Source organism: Equus przewalskii, chromosome 7 (genome assembly GCF_037783145.1).
Source record: "Equus przewalskii isolate Varuska chromosome 7, EquPr2, whole genome shotgun sequence".
Taxonomy (NCBI): domain Eukaryota; kingdom Metazoa; phylum Chordata; class Mammalia; order Perissodactyla; family Equidae; genus Equus; species Equus przewalskii.
The window spans coordinates 67,325,631-67,344,685 of NC_091837.1; the positions used below are offsets into that span (position 1 = coordinate 67,325,631).

General features: G+C 47.9%; 1 protein-coding gene across 2 annotated transcripts in view; it reads right to left on the reverse strand.

Annotated features, from left to right (window-relative positions):
* The window catches only part of LOXHD1 (lipoxygenase homology PLAT domains 1), a 169,413-nt gene that overhangs the window by 139,627 nt on the left and 10,731 nt on the right, over positions 1-19,055 (reverse strand). For both annotated transcript variants that reach the window (XM_070627589.1, XM_070627588.1), the window contains exons 3-4: positions 15,898-15,978; positions 13,847-14,031 (exon numbers count right to left, since the gene is read on the reverse strand). In XM_070627589.1, the coding sequence (XP_070483690.1) occupies positions 13,847-14,031; positions 15,898-15,978 (266 nt within the window). The remainder of the gene's footprint in view (positions 1-13,846; positions 14,032-15,897; positions 15,979-19,055) is intronic.

Genomic DNA, 19,055 nt, shown 5'->3' on the forward strand with positions numbered 1-19,055 from the left:
GTGGTCCAGGCTTTTTTGGGAAGCAGAGAATCATGAATGAACTGGTGATGAGCTGACGCTTGGAGTTTCTTTCCCTGCCTCTCATCCATTCTCAGATCCTGTGTAATTAGCACGTGCCTTTATTTGTCTGGGCAAGTGAGGGGTGAGGAGGGGGTTGGAAGGAGGATGACCGGACTTGATTTTACCCCCAACCGAATCCACAGTGGTTCCTGCACCGACAGCCATCATTTCCGCTCACTGAGAGCCAGACGTGGGGAAGTGAGATCTCGCCGGCTCTGCGTAGGAGGAGATGAAAACCTTGAGGAGAGAAATTCAGCAGGGTTGCCCCGGGGTTGGGGGACAAGGTGGAATGTTCTCCCCCAGCCAGGGAAGGTCCCTGACAACTCAACCCTGCACAGGTGTGGGGAGGGTGTGGTCAGCGGAATCCAAGGATGAGCAGCAATGCTCCGTGCCCAGAGCTGGGCCATGGCCACTGACCCATGCACGCCCTCCCGGCCAGCGGGCTCGAGTTCTCCCTTCCTGCAGGCTGCCCCCAGAAGCTTTCCCCTTCCTTCTCAAGGGTCCAGAAGCCAGAATCTCTCACCCAGCTTCATCCTATTCTTCAAATAGGACTGGAACTTTTTTGCTTTCTCTAGAATGCCCTCAAACTCACTGCCTTTGCAGATGCATCTGCTCATCAAAATAATAATAAAAAGAGCCTCTATTCCTTACTGAGGACCTACTATAGGTCAGTCACACCTATTACCTCATTGAATCCTCACGATGACAGACCCTATTGCTACTATTGTCACCACTTACTGATAAAGTGATGGAAGCAGGAGGTTAAGAAAGTGTAACCATGGGGCTGGCCCCGTGGCCCAGTGGTTAAGTTTGCCCACTTGGCTTCAGCGGCCTAGGGTTTCACTGGTTCGGATCCTGGGTGCAGACATGGCACTGCTCATCAGGCCATGCTGAGGCAGCATCCCACATGCCACAACTAGAAGGACCGACAACTAAAAAGATATACAACTATATACTGGGGGGATTTGGGGAGAAAATAAAAAAGAAGATTGGCAATAGTTGTTAGCTCAGGTGCCAATCTTTAAAAAAAATTTAAAAAAAGAAAGTTAACCAAGTCGAGACCCCGCCATTAGAAAGGGTGAAAGCCAGATGCAGACTCAAGGGATCTGGACAAGAAACTCTCCCTGAGCTGTCACCCACCCTGGCAGTTTGAGCTTAAACTCCACCTCCCAGAGCTGCTGTGCTCCACTCCAGAACTCCTGGGGTCTATGTCACTTATTTGGCACTTAACAGGTGCTCAAACAAGCCGTGGGTTTGACCTCAGCTGAGTCCAGTTATGCAACATTAAACCATCACTCAGTCCTTAATAGTTGCTCATGAGAAGTAATCAAGAAAAAGCACTCTACCCCTTTAGCACTCCCAGATAAATATGCATCTAATAAGTCTTCCTGAGAAACTGTACTGTAAGCCTGAGGTTATCAGGTGTTGAAACAGTATGGAGATAAACTTTCACTCCATTGAGCTCATCGTGCTCATCCTCCATCCAGTTCATCTCGAAGCCCACGGAGCTATTTCCACATGCCCCTCAGTCGCTCATCTTCCTTGGCTCCCTCTCCTGCTGCTCTGCAGAAGACCCATCCCGTCCACTTGCACGCTCTGCAACCTCAGCTCCATTTCTTCCCTTTCCAACCCCGGCTCCACTCCACTGCTGGAGTGTATCCTCCCATAACTCTGGGAAAGCGGCACTTCTCAGACGCTGCTGGAGGAACAGAACGCAGACAGCCGTCCTAGGAGGTGGGTGATACTACATGCTAACATTCTGCAAACCCCCGCAGCCAACAATTCAATCCCTGTGCATAATAAATAGTTTATACTAGGAAATAATTGTGTTCATAGATTACCTATAAAGACGTCTATCACAGCATTGTTAATAATAACAAAAAACTGAGAACAACCTTAAAATATCCAAATGGTGGATTGTTGGGGTGAATTGTGGTATTTATCCATTCATGGAATACCATGCAGCCATTTAAAATAATGGTTTAGATTATTCAATGCTAGAATAGAATATTGAGTGTAAAAACCTGGGTCACAAAGTTGACTGTAATACAATACCATTTTTAATCAATATGTAGTGTTTAACATATTCAGGCACAAAAAAAGAACAGGAAGGAAATTCACCCAAGTGTTAACAGGAGCATCTCCAAGGCTATCCTACGCAGTGATGAAGTTCAAGGCTCTGGGTTTGCTCTTGGCTCCATCACTTATATGCAAATTACTTAACCTCTCTGCGCTCAGTTTTCCTCATCTGTAAAATGGAGATAATAATAATACCTCCCTTGTGGAACTGTTGTGAAGATGATAGATAGATAGATAGATAGATAGATCAGAAAGTTGCTTGACTCTAAGTGCCCAATAAAATTTAGCTATTATCACTTTGGGGTGATGGGATTATTGAAGATTTTATTCTTCTTCTTCTTCTTCTTACTTTTTTGAAATTTTTGACAACAGCCATATTTTACCCTGTAGTTGAAAACTAAAGATTGAAGTCACCTAAAGTTAATACTTGAATGAGTCATGCTCTCTGGAGTCCAGGGGAAGCTGTTGCAAACTCCTGCGAGTCTATACGACACCCGTAAAGAAAACCCGTGCACGTGACGGACACTTTTACGTCCTCCAGCCGACTCTGACACCAGCCAATTTTGAGCTGGTCAGAGTGACTGTGAGGCTGGAGGGAGGATTGAAGACCGGACGGAGGAAGAAAGAAAGCAGAAGCAAGGGCCGCCAGGTACGCCTCCAGCCCCAGGCAGGCGGGAACCCCTTCTCTGACACCCGCTGGGCTCACTCTGGCCAACACTTGGAGCTCAGGGGAGGGGTCCAGCAGGAAAACATTGCTGGCTGGAATGGACACCCACCGCTGGATCAGGCCGAGGCAATGTCTGCCTCATAAGTGCAGATTTTCAAGCATACAAAATGCAGCTCTAAGGACGTGTTAGCTCCACAAATAGAAAAAAAAAAAAAGGGTTATTATAAACACCTATCTGAAAGTCAAAGTAACCTAGTATGGGGCAATTATACAATTGCATGCATTCCCCAAAGGTTCTGGCTGCTGGGTTGAAAGAGAGCATGTCTGGCAGTGGTCTTGGGGAAGCTGAGGCCTCAGTGAAGCTGTGAGTTGAAGGGCCTGATCTCAGCTCTGTGAACAAGACGCTGTGTCATCAGAGCCCTTCAGTTCTCTCAAGTGCCCTCGTTCTGTTTGAAAGCCTAGCAAACTCTTTCTCAACCACGAAGTCTCAGCTTGGGCATCACCTCCTCCATGAAGCCCTCCTGATTCCTCCTTCCTCTATGCTTCCGTTGGCCTGGGTCAGCCTCCACTTAGAACAGTCTACCTCTTTGCACTGTGATTATTTACTGGTCCAACTCTCTCCCCTTTAGACTCTAAGCTCCTAGATAGAAAGGCCCCTACATATTTACCCTGAGCACAGGATTCGGTGCATAGAAGATTCCCAGTAAGTGCCCATTGAATGACTGAATGACACTGGAGGAGCACAAGCTGGCTTCTTGAGCCCAGGGCTCTAGCTTTGCCCATAGTTACACTGTGTGACCAAGAGCAGGTGGCTTACCCTCCCTGGGCTTCCATTTTCTCTTCTATAAAATGGAGGAAGAATAGATAAGGTCCCTTTGGGTCCTGAATTTCTCTGATATTCTTCATTGAGGCCTCATTTGAAACAGTTCTCTTCTTCCCACTCTTTCCGGAGACAATTTTCTGCAATGCTAAGTGGGAGCAGATGAGGTGGGCGGGAAGCTGCTGTGAGGTTCAGAGGAGGAGAGCGCTGCGGGGCTGGCCCAGCTCTCCCACCCGGAAACCCTCACGGCTCTGAGTCTGTGGGCCCAGGGCCACCCCCCATAGGATTCGAGGGGACGATGACTCCCAAGCAGGACCCACAGCGAACAGAGCTCAGAGGGGCCTGGGATCATTTTCAACTGGGTTAAGGGGGAACGTCAGGGAGAGGGAAGAGGATTGGGAAGGGGGTGCTCCCTGCAGGCTTCAAGGGCAGTCAAGGTCATGAGTCTATTTCCAGTTGTCTAGATGAGGCTGCTGGATCCTAGAGGGGATCCTGGCACTGAGTGGCCCCAAAACCCGTTCTGATTCTAAGATGCCAGAGTCTTGAGTCTGTGCTTCTGAGTCGGAACAAGCCTGGGTGTAGGAGAGGAGGAAGGGGAAACACCAGGATCATAATAACAACAGCAACCACCACCGCGATACTCAGGACCTAGTGCAGTGCTGGGCACACAGTCACTGCTCGGTATTGGACCGCACTGCACTGAGGCTTTATGTTCATTTCCTCAGCTAACCAGCTCAACCGCTTTAGGAAGCAGGAATTAACATTATCCCCATTTTACAGATGAGGAGACAGAAGCACAGAGCTCAAGATATCTGCTCATGTTTGCGTAACTCGTAGAGTGGCAGAGCCAGGTTTTGACCACAGAGAATGGGGTCCAGAGACAATGCTCATGAAGGGGAGGTGGACACTATGCAGAAGAATCGAAAGTATGGGGTGATGGGGGATGAAACAGGGGAGAAGCATCCACAGCAGAAGGGAGGGCTCCAAAAGCCAGGCTCCTCTTGCCCCTGTGGAGGAAGGCTAGTCCCGAACCCATCTTTCTTGGTTTGTGAGGATAAACACTCTACTGATCCTGAAAAGATCTGAGAGGCCAACTAGTGTGCCCACTCTATGGTGGAAGAAACTGAGGATGGGCGAGCCACTGAGATCTGCCCCAGGTCTCATCACGACTGGGTGGCAAAGCCAGAACCAGAACTCGGGTGCACGGTCCCATGTGCTCTCTGACCCGGAGAGCTATATTTCAAAATGAATGATTTGCTTACTCTATGGTGTCATCCAACAGAATCTGGGGACACATCAAGGCTGCTGGTTTATTTATGCTGGTATATCACGATGGGTGTGTTTTGCATCAATCACCCAGGCTGCTTTCATTTTGCACTAGCTTTTGCACCATGCCATCCTCTGGCAGGTCCGGAACCCACTGCAGGTCAGCACAAGTTGCACATTCCCCTAATATGTTAATCACAATCCCTTTCTTGTCTTGTCCTTTCTTCAAATGCACCCTGGGCACTGTGCCCAATGTGGTCTCGCCAAGACTGGGTACACATCTGGAGCTGTGTGATAATCATTATGTAGCACGGCGTGGACAGTAATGAAATTATAACCCAGTTACCTGATGAAATACACAGGAGTGGAAATACTGATTGTGCTGAACAAACACAATTCCATTCCTCCCTGTTACCCAGGCTGCAGGCAGCTTTCGGCCGCCAGAACTGGCTGTCCCACTTGTTATAGCGAAAAAAAAAAAAAAAAAAAAGCCAATCCATTTGCTCTAGACTGGGAGTCTGAAGGAAAACGTCCTCCGCCCCTCCCCACCGCCTGCCTGCTCCCAGCCCACCTGCCCAAGCTGTTGCTTCTTTCTTGTGAGCTCTCTTTCCTCCAACAATCAGCCCTGTGGTCTCTTTGGAGAACAATTCAGAACTGGCTGCCTCGCCAGCAGACGGTGGCCCCCAGCCCAAGCTCTTTCAAGACCCAACACTGGTCACCCTGAATCTACCAGAGAGACCACACCATCTTATCCCACTCTGTCTAACTCAGCTGTCCCTACTCCCCGATCTTTCAATACTGCCCCTTACCTCACCTCCAGCCTCAGAGACATGCCCTGAGCCTCCCTGGGGCCAGAGAGGGATGCAGAGTCCCGCATCCTTGGCCTGGGCAACTCTGCAGTGTGCTTATCCATTGCACCTGCATGCTGGACCGCATGAATGTCACACCGAAAGTGACAACATCAAGGTAGGGGGAGTGAAATCAGTGGGCATGAGACGCCTGGAGCCTAGCAAGAGAGACGAGAGACACTTAGCTAGCAGAGTACCAGAGAGAGCCAGCACTGCCAGGGACCTCAGACAACCTCCAGTCCAACCTTCTGGTAGATGAGGAAGCAGTGCGGAGAGGACGACTAACTTGTCTAAAACACACAGTTACCGACGGGCAAGACTAGAAGCCAGCTCTCTGCCCCTCGAAGAGCTCTTTCCACCCATCTCTGCTGCTGGTCTTCAGAAGTGGGCGTGTCTACACACACTCCTGACCGTGCACACCTGAGCCTGTTCCCACCAATCTTCACCCAAACCCCTAAGTCCCAATGACCAAGTCTGCAGGTACAAGGGAAAGTGTTGCCCGCAGAGAAATCTGAGCGTGGCTCGAGATACCAGACAGACGCAGATTAAGTAGTTAGAGCCCAAAGAGGCAAATCGCAGTCCCTGAGATAGAGTGTTTCTCAGCTATTTATCCATCTCAGCACACCTGAGGGCTACAACCCACCCCCATTAGCCGCAGTGGCTTTCTGGCTGGGATTCAGCCAGAACATCTGAATCTCAGGGAGCGGGTCATAAAGTTTCTCCTCTCTGCCCGTGAGATTCCTCACACATCCCCTGACTGTGGTTGGGGCGGGGGCCCCACTGCGAATCACCGCACTACAGTGGAAGGCGCAGACCTCCATTTCCCCAGAGTTTGTGGTGGGAGGGGAACGCAAGGCAAGGGAGCAGGTGATGCTTTTCAGAGAGGCTGGGGCTTTAAACCCACTGGGGTTTGGGCGGCGTGGAGAAAACCAAAGGAGAGGATGAAAGAGTGCAGGCGAGGGAGAAGAGGTGGTGGTCCTGACATTTCCTCTCACCCTGGCATATGCTGTAGTGTGAGATCCACAATATTCTCACTAAACGACTTGAGACAGAAGTCTGGGAGCAAGGAGACCCCCTGCTAGGCAGCAGCCAGACGGGCCCCTGGGGACCTGGAGAGCAGCCCTGCTGCATCCTTGCTGGGTTTGACGGAATGGGACCTGAACCCCAGAAACTGCTGTCAGTGGTCAGGCTTCCAGTCCACAATCTGGGAGCAGGTTGGAGGAGGGTGTCTCATCCTGTCCCTCAGGCTTCAGTCCCATTTCCTCTGCGTCCCTGGAAACCTCACCATGGTTTATGAGTGCTGGAGAAAACAGCTTTCAGAGCCACTGCCTGCCAGACCTTGGAGCCAACACAATCTGAGCAAACAGGTTGAGAAGTGGGAGCTGCTAGCCTGAGACCAAGAAACAGGGGGGGAGGTGAGAGGTGGTCTATGCGTGCTCACCTCGACCTTCATTGCGGGTACAAAGTAAGGATAATAATAAACCTTACTCCTAGGAGTGCAATGGATTTTAAACAAGATGCTAGTCGTAAAGCGTATGCACATGAAGACACAGGCTACAGAAATATTTTGTCCAAAAGTCCTGTAGCTCGTAGGTGGCATTGCTGGGATTTGAACCTAGGACTCCATAACTTGAGACATGGAGCTCTGAACAATGATGCCCTCCACCCTGTTTGCGGGTACCTTGTACTATGGCAGTCAGTCCTCCACTAGACTGTGAGCACCTTGAGGGAAAGGACCATGTCCTTGCCCCAGACCCAGCATCTAAGAGCATCTCAGGGGGCATCACTCAAGGCAGCTATTGATGGTAATGCTTCAATTCAAGGCCTGGGAGACTGTACTCAGATTCTGGCCAGGGGCTTTCATCAGTGTGTAAATGTCAATGCAGCTACTCTGCCCCTCTGGGTTCTGGGTTGTCAAGAGGGTGAGCCATTCCAGACAGGATGGGAGAAATCCTCCAGGAAGGGAGTCAGGCATCCATGGCAATGGAGGGGATGCCAAGAGGCAGATGGTAGGAGGGAAAATTCACTATACTTCTGGAACATTTCGATAGCCAAGACTGTGTTCTCAGGAGTAAATATGCTGAAAAAGAGGCTGCCAACTTTCCCCAGGCCCCAGAAGGTGCCAGGACCCCTGACACCCACTCTAAGAAGGAGCTGAGCATGGAGATGGCTGCTAACTCCCTGTTCGGGCTGCATGTATGTCTGAGATGCTTAATCAGAAGGTGTGATGTCTCCCTGGACAATTCCATTGAGATGTTAAGGGAACCAGCCAAGACTGGGACACCCACTTCTGCTGACTCACATGGGGATGTGTCAGGAAAATCTGAGAGGTTTCCCCAGCAGCCTTGAGGTCCTGGGCAAGAAATGAGGACTTGGGGTGGAGGCAACATTTTCATGTTCTCTTCCAGGTGAATAAGAAGCCTTTGACTACAAAGTCAATATGGTGTATTATCACAGTTAAGAACAGTTAACGAAAACTTAGGGTGCATTAAAAGAAACAGGACATCAAGAGACCCTGAATAGCCAAAAGAATCCTAAAAAGGAGGAACAAAGTTGGAGGTCTCACACATCCTGATTTCAAAACTCCTACAAAGCTACAGCAATCAAAACAGTGTGGTACTGGCTGAGGACAGACGTTTAGACCAATGGAACAGAGCAGAGACCCCAGAAATAAACCCTCATGTATGTGGTCAAATGATTTTCAACAAGAGTGCCAAGACCATTCAATGGGGAAAGGACAGTCTTTGCAACAAATAGTGCTGAGAAAACTGGATATCCACGTGCAAAAGAAGGAAATTGGACCCTTACCTTACATAATATACAAAAATTAATTCAAAATGGATGAACAACCTAAACATAAGAGCTAAAGCTGTAACACTCTTAGAAGAAAACACGGGACAAAATCTTCATGATGTTGGATTTGGCAATGACTTCTTGGATATGACACCAAAAGCACAGGCAACAAAAGAAAAAAATAGATAAATCAGACTTCATGTAAATTAAAAATTTGTGTGCATCAACAAACATCATCAACAGAGTGAAAAAGCAACCCATGGAATGAGAGGAAATATTTGTAAATCATATATCTAATAAAGAGTTAATATCCAGAAATATATTCTGGATAGACTCCTACAACTTAGCAACAAGAAAACAAGCAAGCTGATTAAAAAATGGGCGAAAGGACTTGAATGCACATTTCTCCAAAAAGATATACAAATAAGTGCATGAATAGATGCTCATCATCACTTATCACTAGGGAAATGCAATTCAAAACCACAATAAGATACCACCTGACAACCATTAGGATGGTTATTACCAAAAACAAACCAATAAAAAAACAGAAAACAAGTATTGGTGAAGATGTGGAGAAATTGGAACCCTTGTCCATTGCTGGTGGGGATGCAAAATGGTGAAACTGCCGTGGAAAAGAGTATGGCGGTTCCTCAAAAAATTAAACATAGAATTACCATACGATCCAGAAATTCCACTTCTGAGTACGTACCCAAGAGAGATGAAAGCAGGAACTCAAACAGGTATCTGTACACCAACGTTCATAGCAGCATTATTCACAATAGTCAAAAAGTGGAAACAACGTAAATATTCATTGACAGATGAATGGATAAATAAAATATAGTATATACATACAGTGGAATATTATTCAGCCTCACAAAGAAATGAAATTCCAACACGTGCTACAATACAGATGAACCTTGAAGACATTATGCTAAGTGAAATAAGCCAATGACAAAAGGACAAATATTGCACGATTCCACTTCTATGAGGTTCCTAAGTAGTCACATTCAAAGAGACAGAACACAGAATAGAGGTTACCAGGGGCTGGGGGCTGGGAATATGAAGTCAGTGTTTACTGGGCACAGAGTTTCAGTCCGCGAAGATGAAAAAGTTCTAGAGGTGGATGGTGGTGATGGTTTCACAACAATGTGAATTTACTTAATACCATTGAATTGTACGCTTAAAAATAGTTAAGGAGGTAAGCGTTATGTGTATTCTACCACAATAGTAACAATTTTTAAAAAGAAGCAGGATGATGGAGTCAGGGAGGCCCCCTGCACTCAGTTCTGAGGAGCCCCCATCTGGAGCACAGGGTTCTCGCGTAGGAGGCACATTCTTGAGGGGCACTGACAAACCAGGCTTCTCAGGAGGCAAGCTGGAAATGCACCACAGGAGGAGAGACCGAAGAACCTGGGGTGCGATCTTGAGGAGAGAGGCTGTATTCACACAGCTGCAGGGCTGACACGAAAACATACACTGTGTCGTGTCGGGAGATCTGGAACAGACAAGCGGAAATCTCGGGGAGACCACGTGGGGTTTAATTTCAGGTAGATCTTTCTGACAACCAGGGCTGCTTGGCAGTGGAATGGGTTGCTCTGGGAGAGGGGGAACTCAAGAAAGGCTGGATTCAAACCCAGACCAGAGAAGCAAGTGGTGGAGATGCTGTGGAAAGGATTCCTGTGACAGTGGGAGATTGGTCCAACTGACCTCCATGACCCCTAGCCGTGAGCCCTCATTCTAGTCCAACTCCATCAGTGCTTGGCTGTCTGGTCTTGGATGAGTCACCACCTCCAGGATCTCAGTTTACTCATCCGAGTAATTAACACCGGCATGTCCTCCCTCACCTCCCCACCCCCAGGGGTGTGGTAAGGAAGAAGTGAAATGAAGACTCCTGAAGGAGAAAGCCCAGATATCTTACCAGCCCTCCTCCCTCCTGGCCTCTGCTTTCCCTTCCTCTCAGATCAGGGCTGGGAGTGTTTCCCAGGGTGCAGTTTGCCCACCACTGAGGGCATGTAGGATGCTGGTGGTGATGCACGAGGGTTAGCTAATGTTGTGTATTTATTTTCATATGTGCTAATGTATACCTGATATTTAAAGCAAAGGATAACAGGTTTTTTATGGTGGTGATATCAACTTTCATTTAAAAATAAACCTACACATTAATATAGGTTGTAAAAAGTGAGTTAAAGTGGAATAAGTAAATAACAAGGGAAGCGGCATTTGAATAAAGCGAAAATCTCGAAGGTGGAATGTGAGCGGCTGGCTCTGGGAACCCCTGGATGGACTGAGGGGACACAGCCCAACCTGGCTCCCCGGGCCCAGCACAGATCCCCAAGGCCTGGGGATGAGACGCAGAGAAAACCAAAGGGCAAAGCCTTTTAGGTTGGTCCTGCTGCCTGGTTTCTTCAAGGTGTCAGAAGCAGAGATTTCATCAACCAATTGAGAACAACTAAGAAATTGAAGCTGGTTCTAGGATCCTCCATCCACACCGCTGTGAGCTGGTCCACTTCTACCTCCTTCTTTTGGGACCTCCTGTCTCTGTTTTTCCTCCTGCCTACCTTCTCCCCCGTGGTCTCCATGAAGCCAGAGGGTGGCCCTGACCAGGCCATTCACCCCAAGGTATTAGGAATATGTTGGGTACCTCCCCAAAAAGTACATTTAAAGAGAGGCCTAGTGAGGAAAAGTAACCTCCGTGGCCAATGTCAGGCACTGTGCCGCACAGCGAGGGGGCTGTTCCTGTCTGGAACAGCAGTGCTAGCGCTCCGCAGCTCACCTTTGGCACCAAGGAGGGCAAGCTGCCCTCATGCCTGTGTCTTCAAGCATGATATGTGAGATCCCCTGAGGAGGAATGATCTAGAAACCTGATCAAGGTCCAGTCCCCTCCATACCCACAGCTATCTGCTGATCACTTTGGTCAAAGGGTCACTCGGTCAGCCTAGGGCACCTACCTTCCCCGAGGAGGAGGAAGGAAAGAAGGTTCCAGGTGATTATCAGCCAGAACCTGGGGAGATGGCCCTTGGTTGTGGGGAGAGGGCAACAAGGTGAGGGGTGGGATATATGCTGCAAATGTCCCCTTTCTTTCCTCTTCCCTCCTTCTATAATCGCCCACATGCTGAATTTTGAAATATTTTCGCCTGTCAAACTGCATGGATGAAAAAATAATCATCTTCCCCATTTTAATCATCAAAGGCCCCCTGTAGCAAACAAGCACCCAGTTGATAGAATTCCAGGTGAAAAGCAAATAAACGTAACCTTTTGTTTATGAAAGCAGTCCCTCGAATATTTAAAAATCATGTTTTTCATTCCTTCTTCCAGAATGCAGCCTGGAAATAGTAAAAACCCAGCTCCCTCCAGCCCATAAAAGGACGGAGGGCCCAGTAGCTTGACTCAGAGACTTTAAGAGGCAAGAAAACACTACCCCAGATGATTCTTGTGATAAGTTGGAGAACCACTGAGTTACATCAATTCTTTCTCAATGGTGACTCTTTAGACGCTCTTCTCCTAACAGTGGAACCCTGGGTTTTCATGTGACCGAAGCATAAGGCAGGACAAGGAGCTGAAAAGCAGGAAAAGGGGAGACTAAGAGAACAAAAGAGGAAGATCAAATCAAAAAGACAGGCACTGGGCATGAGCAGACAATACACACACACGTACACACATACACACAGACCACACACACATACACACATACAACACGAATGGTCAATAAACATATGAAAAATATTCAACCACACCAGTAACCAAAGAGAGAACATTGAAAAGCCCCCTTTCCTATCGAATTGAAAAATTGAACACTACTACCAAGCATTAGCAAGGCTGAGGGACATGAGTGCTCTTGCACAGCTGGTGGGACTGCGCGCAGGTGGAGACTTTGTAGGGCAACTTGGAAATGCCCATCAAAAGCTTTAACCAGGCGTGTTGTTTATAATAGTATTATTTACAGTAAAAAATTTTAGAGGAGGAACACAATATAAATGTCCAACAATAGGGGATTCAGTGACTAGATGGTGGTACTCCCTACTCCAGAACACTACACAGCTGTTACAAGCAGGGATGTTAAGGGAGGTTTAATGGCATAGAAATAAACATGCTCTAAAACAGGGGATGCTCCACCAGCCCATCCTTTCAAACTATATATGGGTAGAAAAGACTAGAAATGAAGGCACAAAAATGCCACCAGTGATGTTTTTCCAGGTGATGGAATTACAGATGTTCTTTTTTTATGTTTGCTCATCTCTATTTTCTGAATTTTCTGCAATGATCAAATTTGGCTTTTGTAGTCAGAGAAAAGATCAATAACATATCTTTTGAGAAAAGAATTAATGAAGTTGCAAGTTACTGCAATGAGGATCCCAGAGGTATGGGGCAAGTGTTCAAGGTTGGCTGGGAGGGGGGAGATCAGAGATACAGAGAAGTTGAGAGCCAAAGCTGATTGGAAGAGAGGCTTTGTTTATTTCTGCCCAGCTGGTTGCAAGAGAGGGTGGAAGGTGTACCACAAGGTACATGCTGGAAGGGAGTGCATCAGCCCTCTGCTGTTCTACTGAGGCACTGTGGGAAAGTCACTTCTCTCCTGGCTGCCACATTCCCCTCCCCTCGATGGCCCATGACTCTGTGCAATCAGGGTATTATGATGCTGGTACCCACAAGGGATGTCCACCTTTTTCGCATGATAAATATGTTCAATGATGGGGTGAGGTGAGGTCAGGACTTTAGGGGACAAAGATGAGATAAAACCAGACATGGGATACAGTGTGTGTTTTTACATGCTTTGTTCCCCTGCCTCCTGTAAAGAAATAAATGACTGAATTTAAGGCTTTGGGCCAGAGATATACTTGAAATAAGTTGTGTCACTCCTCGTAAAACAAGGAGGCCTTGAAGGCAGCGTGCTGGAACTCTGGAAGATGCAGATTCAGATTCCCTCCACCAAGCCCTGACAGGAACTCACCTTCTTGGGCATCAGGAGGAAAACAAGGGAACAGGAAGACAGGGAAAGCTGCCTTTGAACTCAGAGGGGACTCTCCATAGACACTCATCGACAAGAGTAGTTGAAAACACAGAACATGCTCAGGCTGCTCCCGTCCCTCCATCACGCCTCCAGGTCCTCTCGCCTTTCCCACTCCCTTCAGTCCCCAGAGTACACGAGCTTGCTCTTGAGAAGGCCACGCGGAAGGGATGGGGCCTCACCGGGACCCTAGCCAATAGAAAGACCCTGGAGGGTGGCAAGGGAGATGGGACTGCCCAGAGCAAGACAGAGGCCTGGCGAGCCCAACCCAGGCAGGGAGGGATGGCGGACAGGCCAGGCACGGCACTGACCTCTGGGCACATCCATGGGGTTGAAGCTGGCCAGCAGGTCCCGGCACCACTGGCGGTCACCTTCCACCTTGCTCAGCCAGTTGTTGCAGTTGAAGTAGTAACGGAGGTGAGGCCGCTTCATGTCGGTCACAATGACACGGTCCAGGTACCAGCTGGCGTTCAAGCCTGTGTTGTCATGCTCGATCCTGGGGCGAAGCAGACACCCACCCTATCATGGGCAGAACTGAGACAGCGCCCCTTCCATGCTGAAATACCCAAAGGTCTACTCCAAAGAGAGGTTCAGTCATTTGTTGTTGTTGCTACTTTACCTCTCAAACCTCAGTTTCCTCATCTGTGAAATGGGGATTCCTTGCAAGGTGGATGTGCTTTTTAATGAATGTTACATTGACACACTGCCTGCAAGGAACTCTTGCCTTCCATAGACAATCCAGGATCACCAAGGCTTGCAATGGGACCATCTTGAACTTCCCCTTTCTCTCTGACTCCCAGATACTCTCCTTAGTCCAGGAGACTAAGGATCCACCCAGAGGATCCCTCATGACCATCCAGACAGGTGCTGTCCCCTAGAAATATCACAGGACCTACATATGCAAGCCACATATGTAGTTTTATATTTTCTAGTAACCACATTGAAAAAGAAACAAAGAAACAGGTGAAATTAATTTTGACAATATATTCCGTTTAGTCCATTTATCATCAACATATAACCATGTAAAAATTTATTAATAAGCTATTTTACATTCTTTATCTTGTACTAAGTTTTCAAAAATCTGGTGTGTTTTTGTATGCACAGCACATCTTGATTTGGACCAGCCACAATTCAAGTACTCAACAGCCATGTGTGGCCACGGGCTACTGTATTTAGCAGCATAGACTCAGACTCTTCAAAATCTGGCCCCCAATATCTTCTCCCACTTCCTATAGTCCTCTTCACCCTTGGCCATCCCAGTTTCCTCTCTGGGGTCTAGTTTCCTGCCCAGAACTTGACCCCTGGATGACCTCACTTTGAGCCCAGCATCTCCTCCCTGTCCCATCACAGTGGGCCTTATTCTTGCCGGCTTTAAAGGACAAGCCCAGCTCAAGACAGACGGATGACATACATGATGTACACATGGATGCCTGCCAGGCATAGAGCCTGGCACATAGTAGGACCTCAGCTTAGTGGTTGCCTTTGCCCACACACTGACACCGTCTTCCTACTCTCCCCTGTAAGAGGTCCCATACAACCCCATACAACTAGTGCCAAGGTCCTTATTTCTCTAATGAGGAGAGCTCTTGGTCCTAGATTTTTCTAATGGGAGGAAGAAAAATCAAGACTGAAGTGAGGCAGTATTTGACTTCTGTCCAGGCCCATGTCTGGGAACTACCAGACCACAGATGATCTTGACATTCTGACAAACGGGCATGAGCTTGTATGAGGATGGGTAGCAGGGGGGAGAGGGCAAAAAGGAGCAATTGAAGGTTCCTCTTTGGCAACCAGGACAAAAGGATTATCCATCCCCACACACTCATGAAAACTCCCCCGGAGACAGCAGGATGGAGGGAGCTCTCTGTAGAAGGCATCCTGTAGTATGACCCAGCATCTCTAACACTCTCTGAGTTCTCACTCTACGCCAGCTACGACTCTAAGCACTCACGCATTGAGTCCTCGCTAACCCTAGGAGCCAGGCACCATTATTACAGATGAGGAAACTGAGGCTTGGAGAGGAAACCTGTCCAAAGTCCCACAGCTGGTAAATGGCAGGGCAGAAATTTGAACCAAGACAATCTGGACTCAGTCTGCTCCCAACCATTGTGCTAGGGTCTCAGAGCATATTTGCCAAGTTTGTAAAAAATTGTTCCAAATTGTCTTAACCCAAAGAAGTGAATCTCTATTGGAGAAGTTTAGGGCTCTGTGACTCAGGGTGGGAGGGAAAGATTTGGGCCTTTGGTAACTCCTCCAATGACACCAGGAGAGTAATTCACATCCAGAAAGCATCAGTAGGGAAGTCAGTTCCTAATCTACTTGCCATCCTCTCAGCCCCTCCCTTGGATAGGGGCAAGATTCTCACCTGATTTTGTAGATGAGGCCCACGTTGTTGGTTCTCAACCGGAACACATCGACGTTGGCTTTCTCAAAGGCAGATTCACTCCTGCAATGATGGTGTGCACAGTTAGCACAGATCAGTGCGTGGCTCACAGGCCCAGGAGGAGAGCCAAGGCTGGCATCCCCCTTCTTCCTCCACCGTCCCATCCAGAAAGTGCTCCCGGCAACCCATCCCATTCTGAGATTCCTTTCTGACATGGTTTGGAGAGGTGGCGGGCAAGGATGGTTAGTATTCGTTCCTTGTTTTCACACCCAGGTTCTCACGCCATCCTTGCCGTGTGCCAATATTAGCCCCATTTTACAAACAAGTAAACTGCTAGTTGGTAGCAGAGCTGGGACCAGAACCTGACTCTCCAAAGTCGAGCTCCAATGCTCTCTGGTTGCTCTAAGTGGGGACGGTGGAGGAGGAAGAGAGGCATGATGAATGCCACAGTGCTCTCAGGTCTGCAGGCCTCCTGGCCTTCCTCCTTGCTTGCCTGGCTCTTGCTGGGGAGAGTTGTGATGGCAGCCCCAAGTAGATGCAGACCTTGGGGAGTGGTCCATGGTCCTGCCATTCCAGCAAGAGAGGAAGTGCTCAACCCAAACCAGCAACCAGGGAAGTGGGTGCAGTGAGGGAATGCATATCTGCCATCTTGCAGGCGGTGTGAACAGAAGCAAGTACACCTGAGATGTTCCAAAATGAGGTGCCCAGGTGAGTCCAGACTCGGAAGTATCCTAGATTCAATCAGCTTACACGCAGAAGAGCTGGAGCAGCCTCGCCACGGAGTCCTCTGGGAGTGGAAGCCTGAATCCTACATGGTCATCTGCTCTGTCCTCTGTGTGGGCCAGGACCCCCATCATTCAAGCCGAGGCCAGCCCACAGCTCTTCCTGCCCCCACAGTGAAGCCCCTGGGGCCCTGAGAGCTGTAGACATCCTCTGGTGCTCCCAGCTGCAGCTCTCAGCACTGGCACACAGCCCACAGGAAAAGAAAAGCACAGAAGACATATGCCTATTTATTGGCCACCCGTGTGTTTCAAAATAAAGGGGGAGGTGAAGGCCTTTTCCCCAAGGCAACAAGGCTTGGACTCTGTCAGTAACAGAAAGCTTTTAAGGTTCTACAGACCCAGAGGCTGTGATTCTGCCAACAGACTCACTTCGGCCAACAGTCTCCCCCGGGGAGAAGTTTCCTTAAGGTGGGCACACCAGGAGCCGTGGGGCCTACGGCCCTCCTAAAGTAGTGCAGAGCTCACGAAATCAGGTGGAAATGTACACTGAGGCAGACTTGTCGGGAAACAGAGGCCCCAAAGGTGAAGTCTGGGCACAGAGGGTGAGGAGGAGAGAGTGGTGGGGCTGTCTGGGTGTTGCTGGAGTGAAGGGGCCGACTCCGGGCTTGCTGCATGTACTGAGGCCCAGGTGGTCTCAGCCCCTGGAGGAAGGGAGGGACTGAGGCAATGCATGGTACCCAGAGTCTCTACTCCACCATTGGCTTTATTTAATATTTACACAAATTTAAACATTGAAAGGTTTCACTTTGGAAGAATTCAGAATTCTAGTCTTTTAAAGAAAGAAAAAGAAAAAAATGGGGGATCGTCTGTGGTCCATCCAGACAATAGAATACTATTCAGCAACAAAAAAGAAGCGAGGTCCCAAGCCATGAAAAGACATGGAGGAATCTTAGATACATATTGCTGAGTGAAAGAAGCCCATCTGAAAAGGCTACACACTGTGTGATTCCTCCTATAGGACATCTGGAAAAGGGAAAACGATGGAGACAGTAAAAAGATCAGTGGTTGCCAGGAGTTGCAGGAAGAGGACTGAAGAAGCAGAACACGGGGGATTTTTAGGGCAGTGAAACTACTCTGTATGATACTGTAATGATGGATTCATGTCATTAGACATTTGTCCAAACCCATAGAATGAACAACACCAAGAGTGAAGCCTAATGTAAACTCTGGACTTTAGTTAATGATATCAATATTGAGTCAACAATTGTAACTAATGTGTCACACTCATAAAAGATGTTAACAATAGAGGGGGTAACATGAGAATGTGGTCTCTTGGCTCTTGAAAAAAAGCAAGGAAAATGAGAAGTCTTCTCTATGAAAAAGCAGTAAATCCTCCCTCTTGGGGAAATAAACTTACCAGGCTCAGCATTTAAAGGGAAATGAAACCAAGCTAGCCATCAGGGGGGTCTGGCTGATGTCAGAACCTCACCTCCAAAGGTGAATAACAACACATTTTCTTTTTTAGAGTCAAAGCACTTGTTAAATGACTTGGAAAACATATGAATATTGATCCTGTGCATCAGGACTGTGTGAGTAGGAAAGAAGGAAATGAATATGAGGTATTTTTTGTTTCAATATGTGAGACAAGAAATTTGATTTTTAGAATAAATAGCTAAGAGTCTCTACATCAAATAAATACCCAATGAAACAGTTGCCCTGGGAAGCTATGTGGTAGAATATTATGCAAACATTAAAAATCCTGATGTAAAAGAAGATTCAATGAAATAGAAACAGGTTTATGATATAGGCTCAAAAGAAAAGCCTGGTTAAAAATAGAAGGTACGAACGGAACCGCCAATACAAACAGGATACCTGCTTCATTTGAAAACAACAAAGAGAGGGAGGATTCATACAAAAACTTCGTGTCTACATGGTAACACTAATATGAAGTCTTGGTTGTTTATTTTTGTCCATATATATATTTTTTAATTTTCTGAAGAGCATACATCTTGTTTTTGTAATTATGTAAAAAACCACAGTTCCCGGTTTCAGTAGCGCCCACCACACCCAGCCGGCAGCTGCCTGTGGAGAATTCCTTGGAAGGAGTTTGAGGATTGCTGGCTTCATCTGCTGAGGGTGCATGGAATTTGGGAAACAGCCAAGGCTGATGAGTAGGGGATGAGGAGAGGGATCTGGAAGGAAAGCAGCTGGCTTTCCGGGTGCCTCTGACGAGAGGTCCAGAGAGAAGCTCCGACAGCTGCATTCAGTCAGGGCAGCTCGTGCCTTCAGAAAGGCCGCGAGCACGTGAGCAGGTGGGATGTGGACTCGTCCGTTCCAGTGTGTATGTTAAATAGGCGAGCACGGTGCTTTACAGCCACTCAGAGAACAAATTTTAAAAAGCGAGATGGAGGAAGGGAA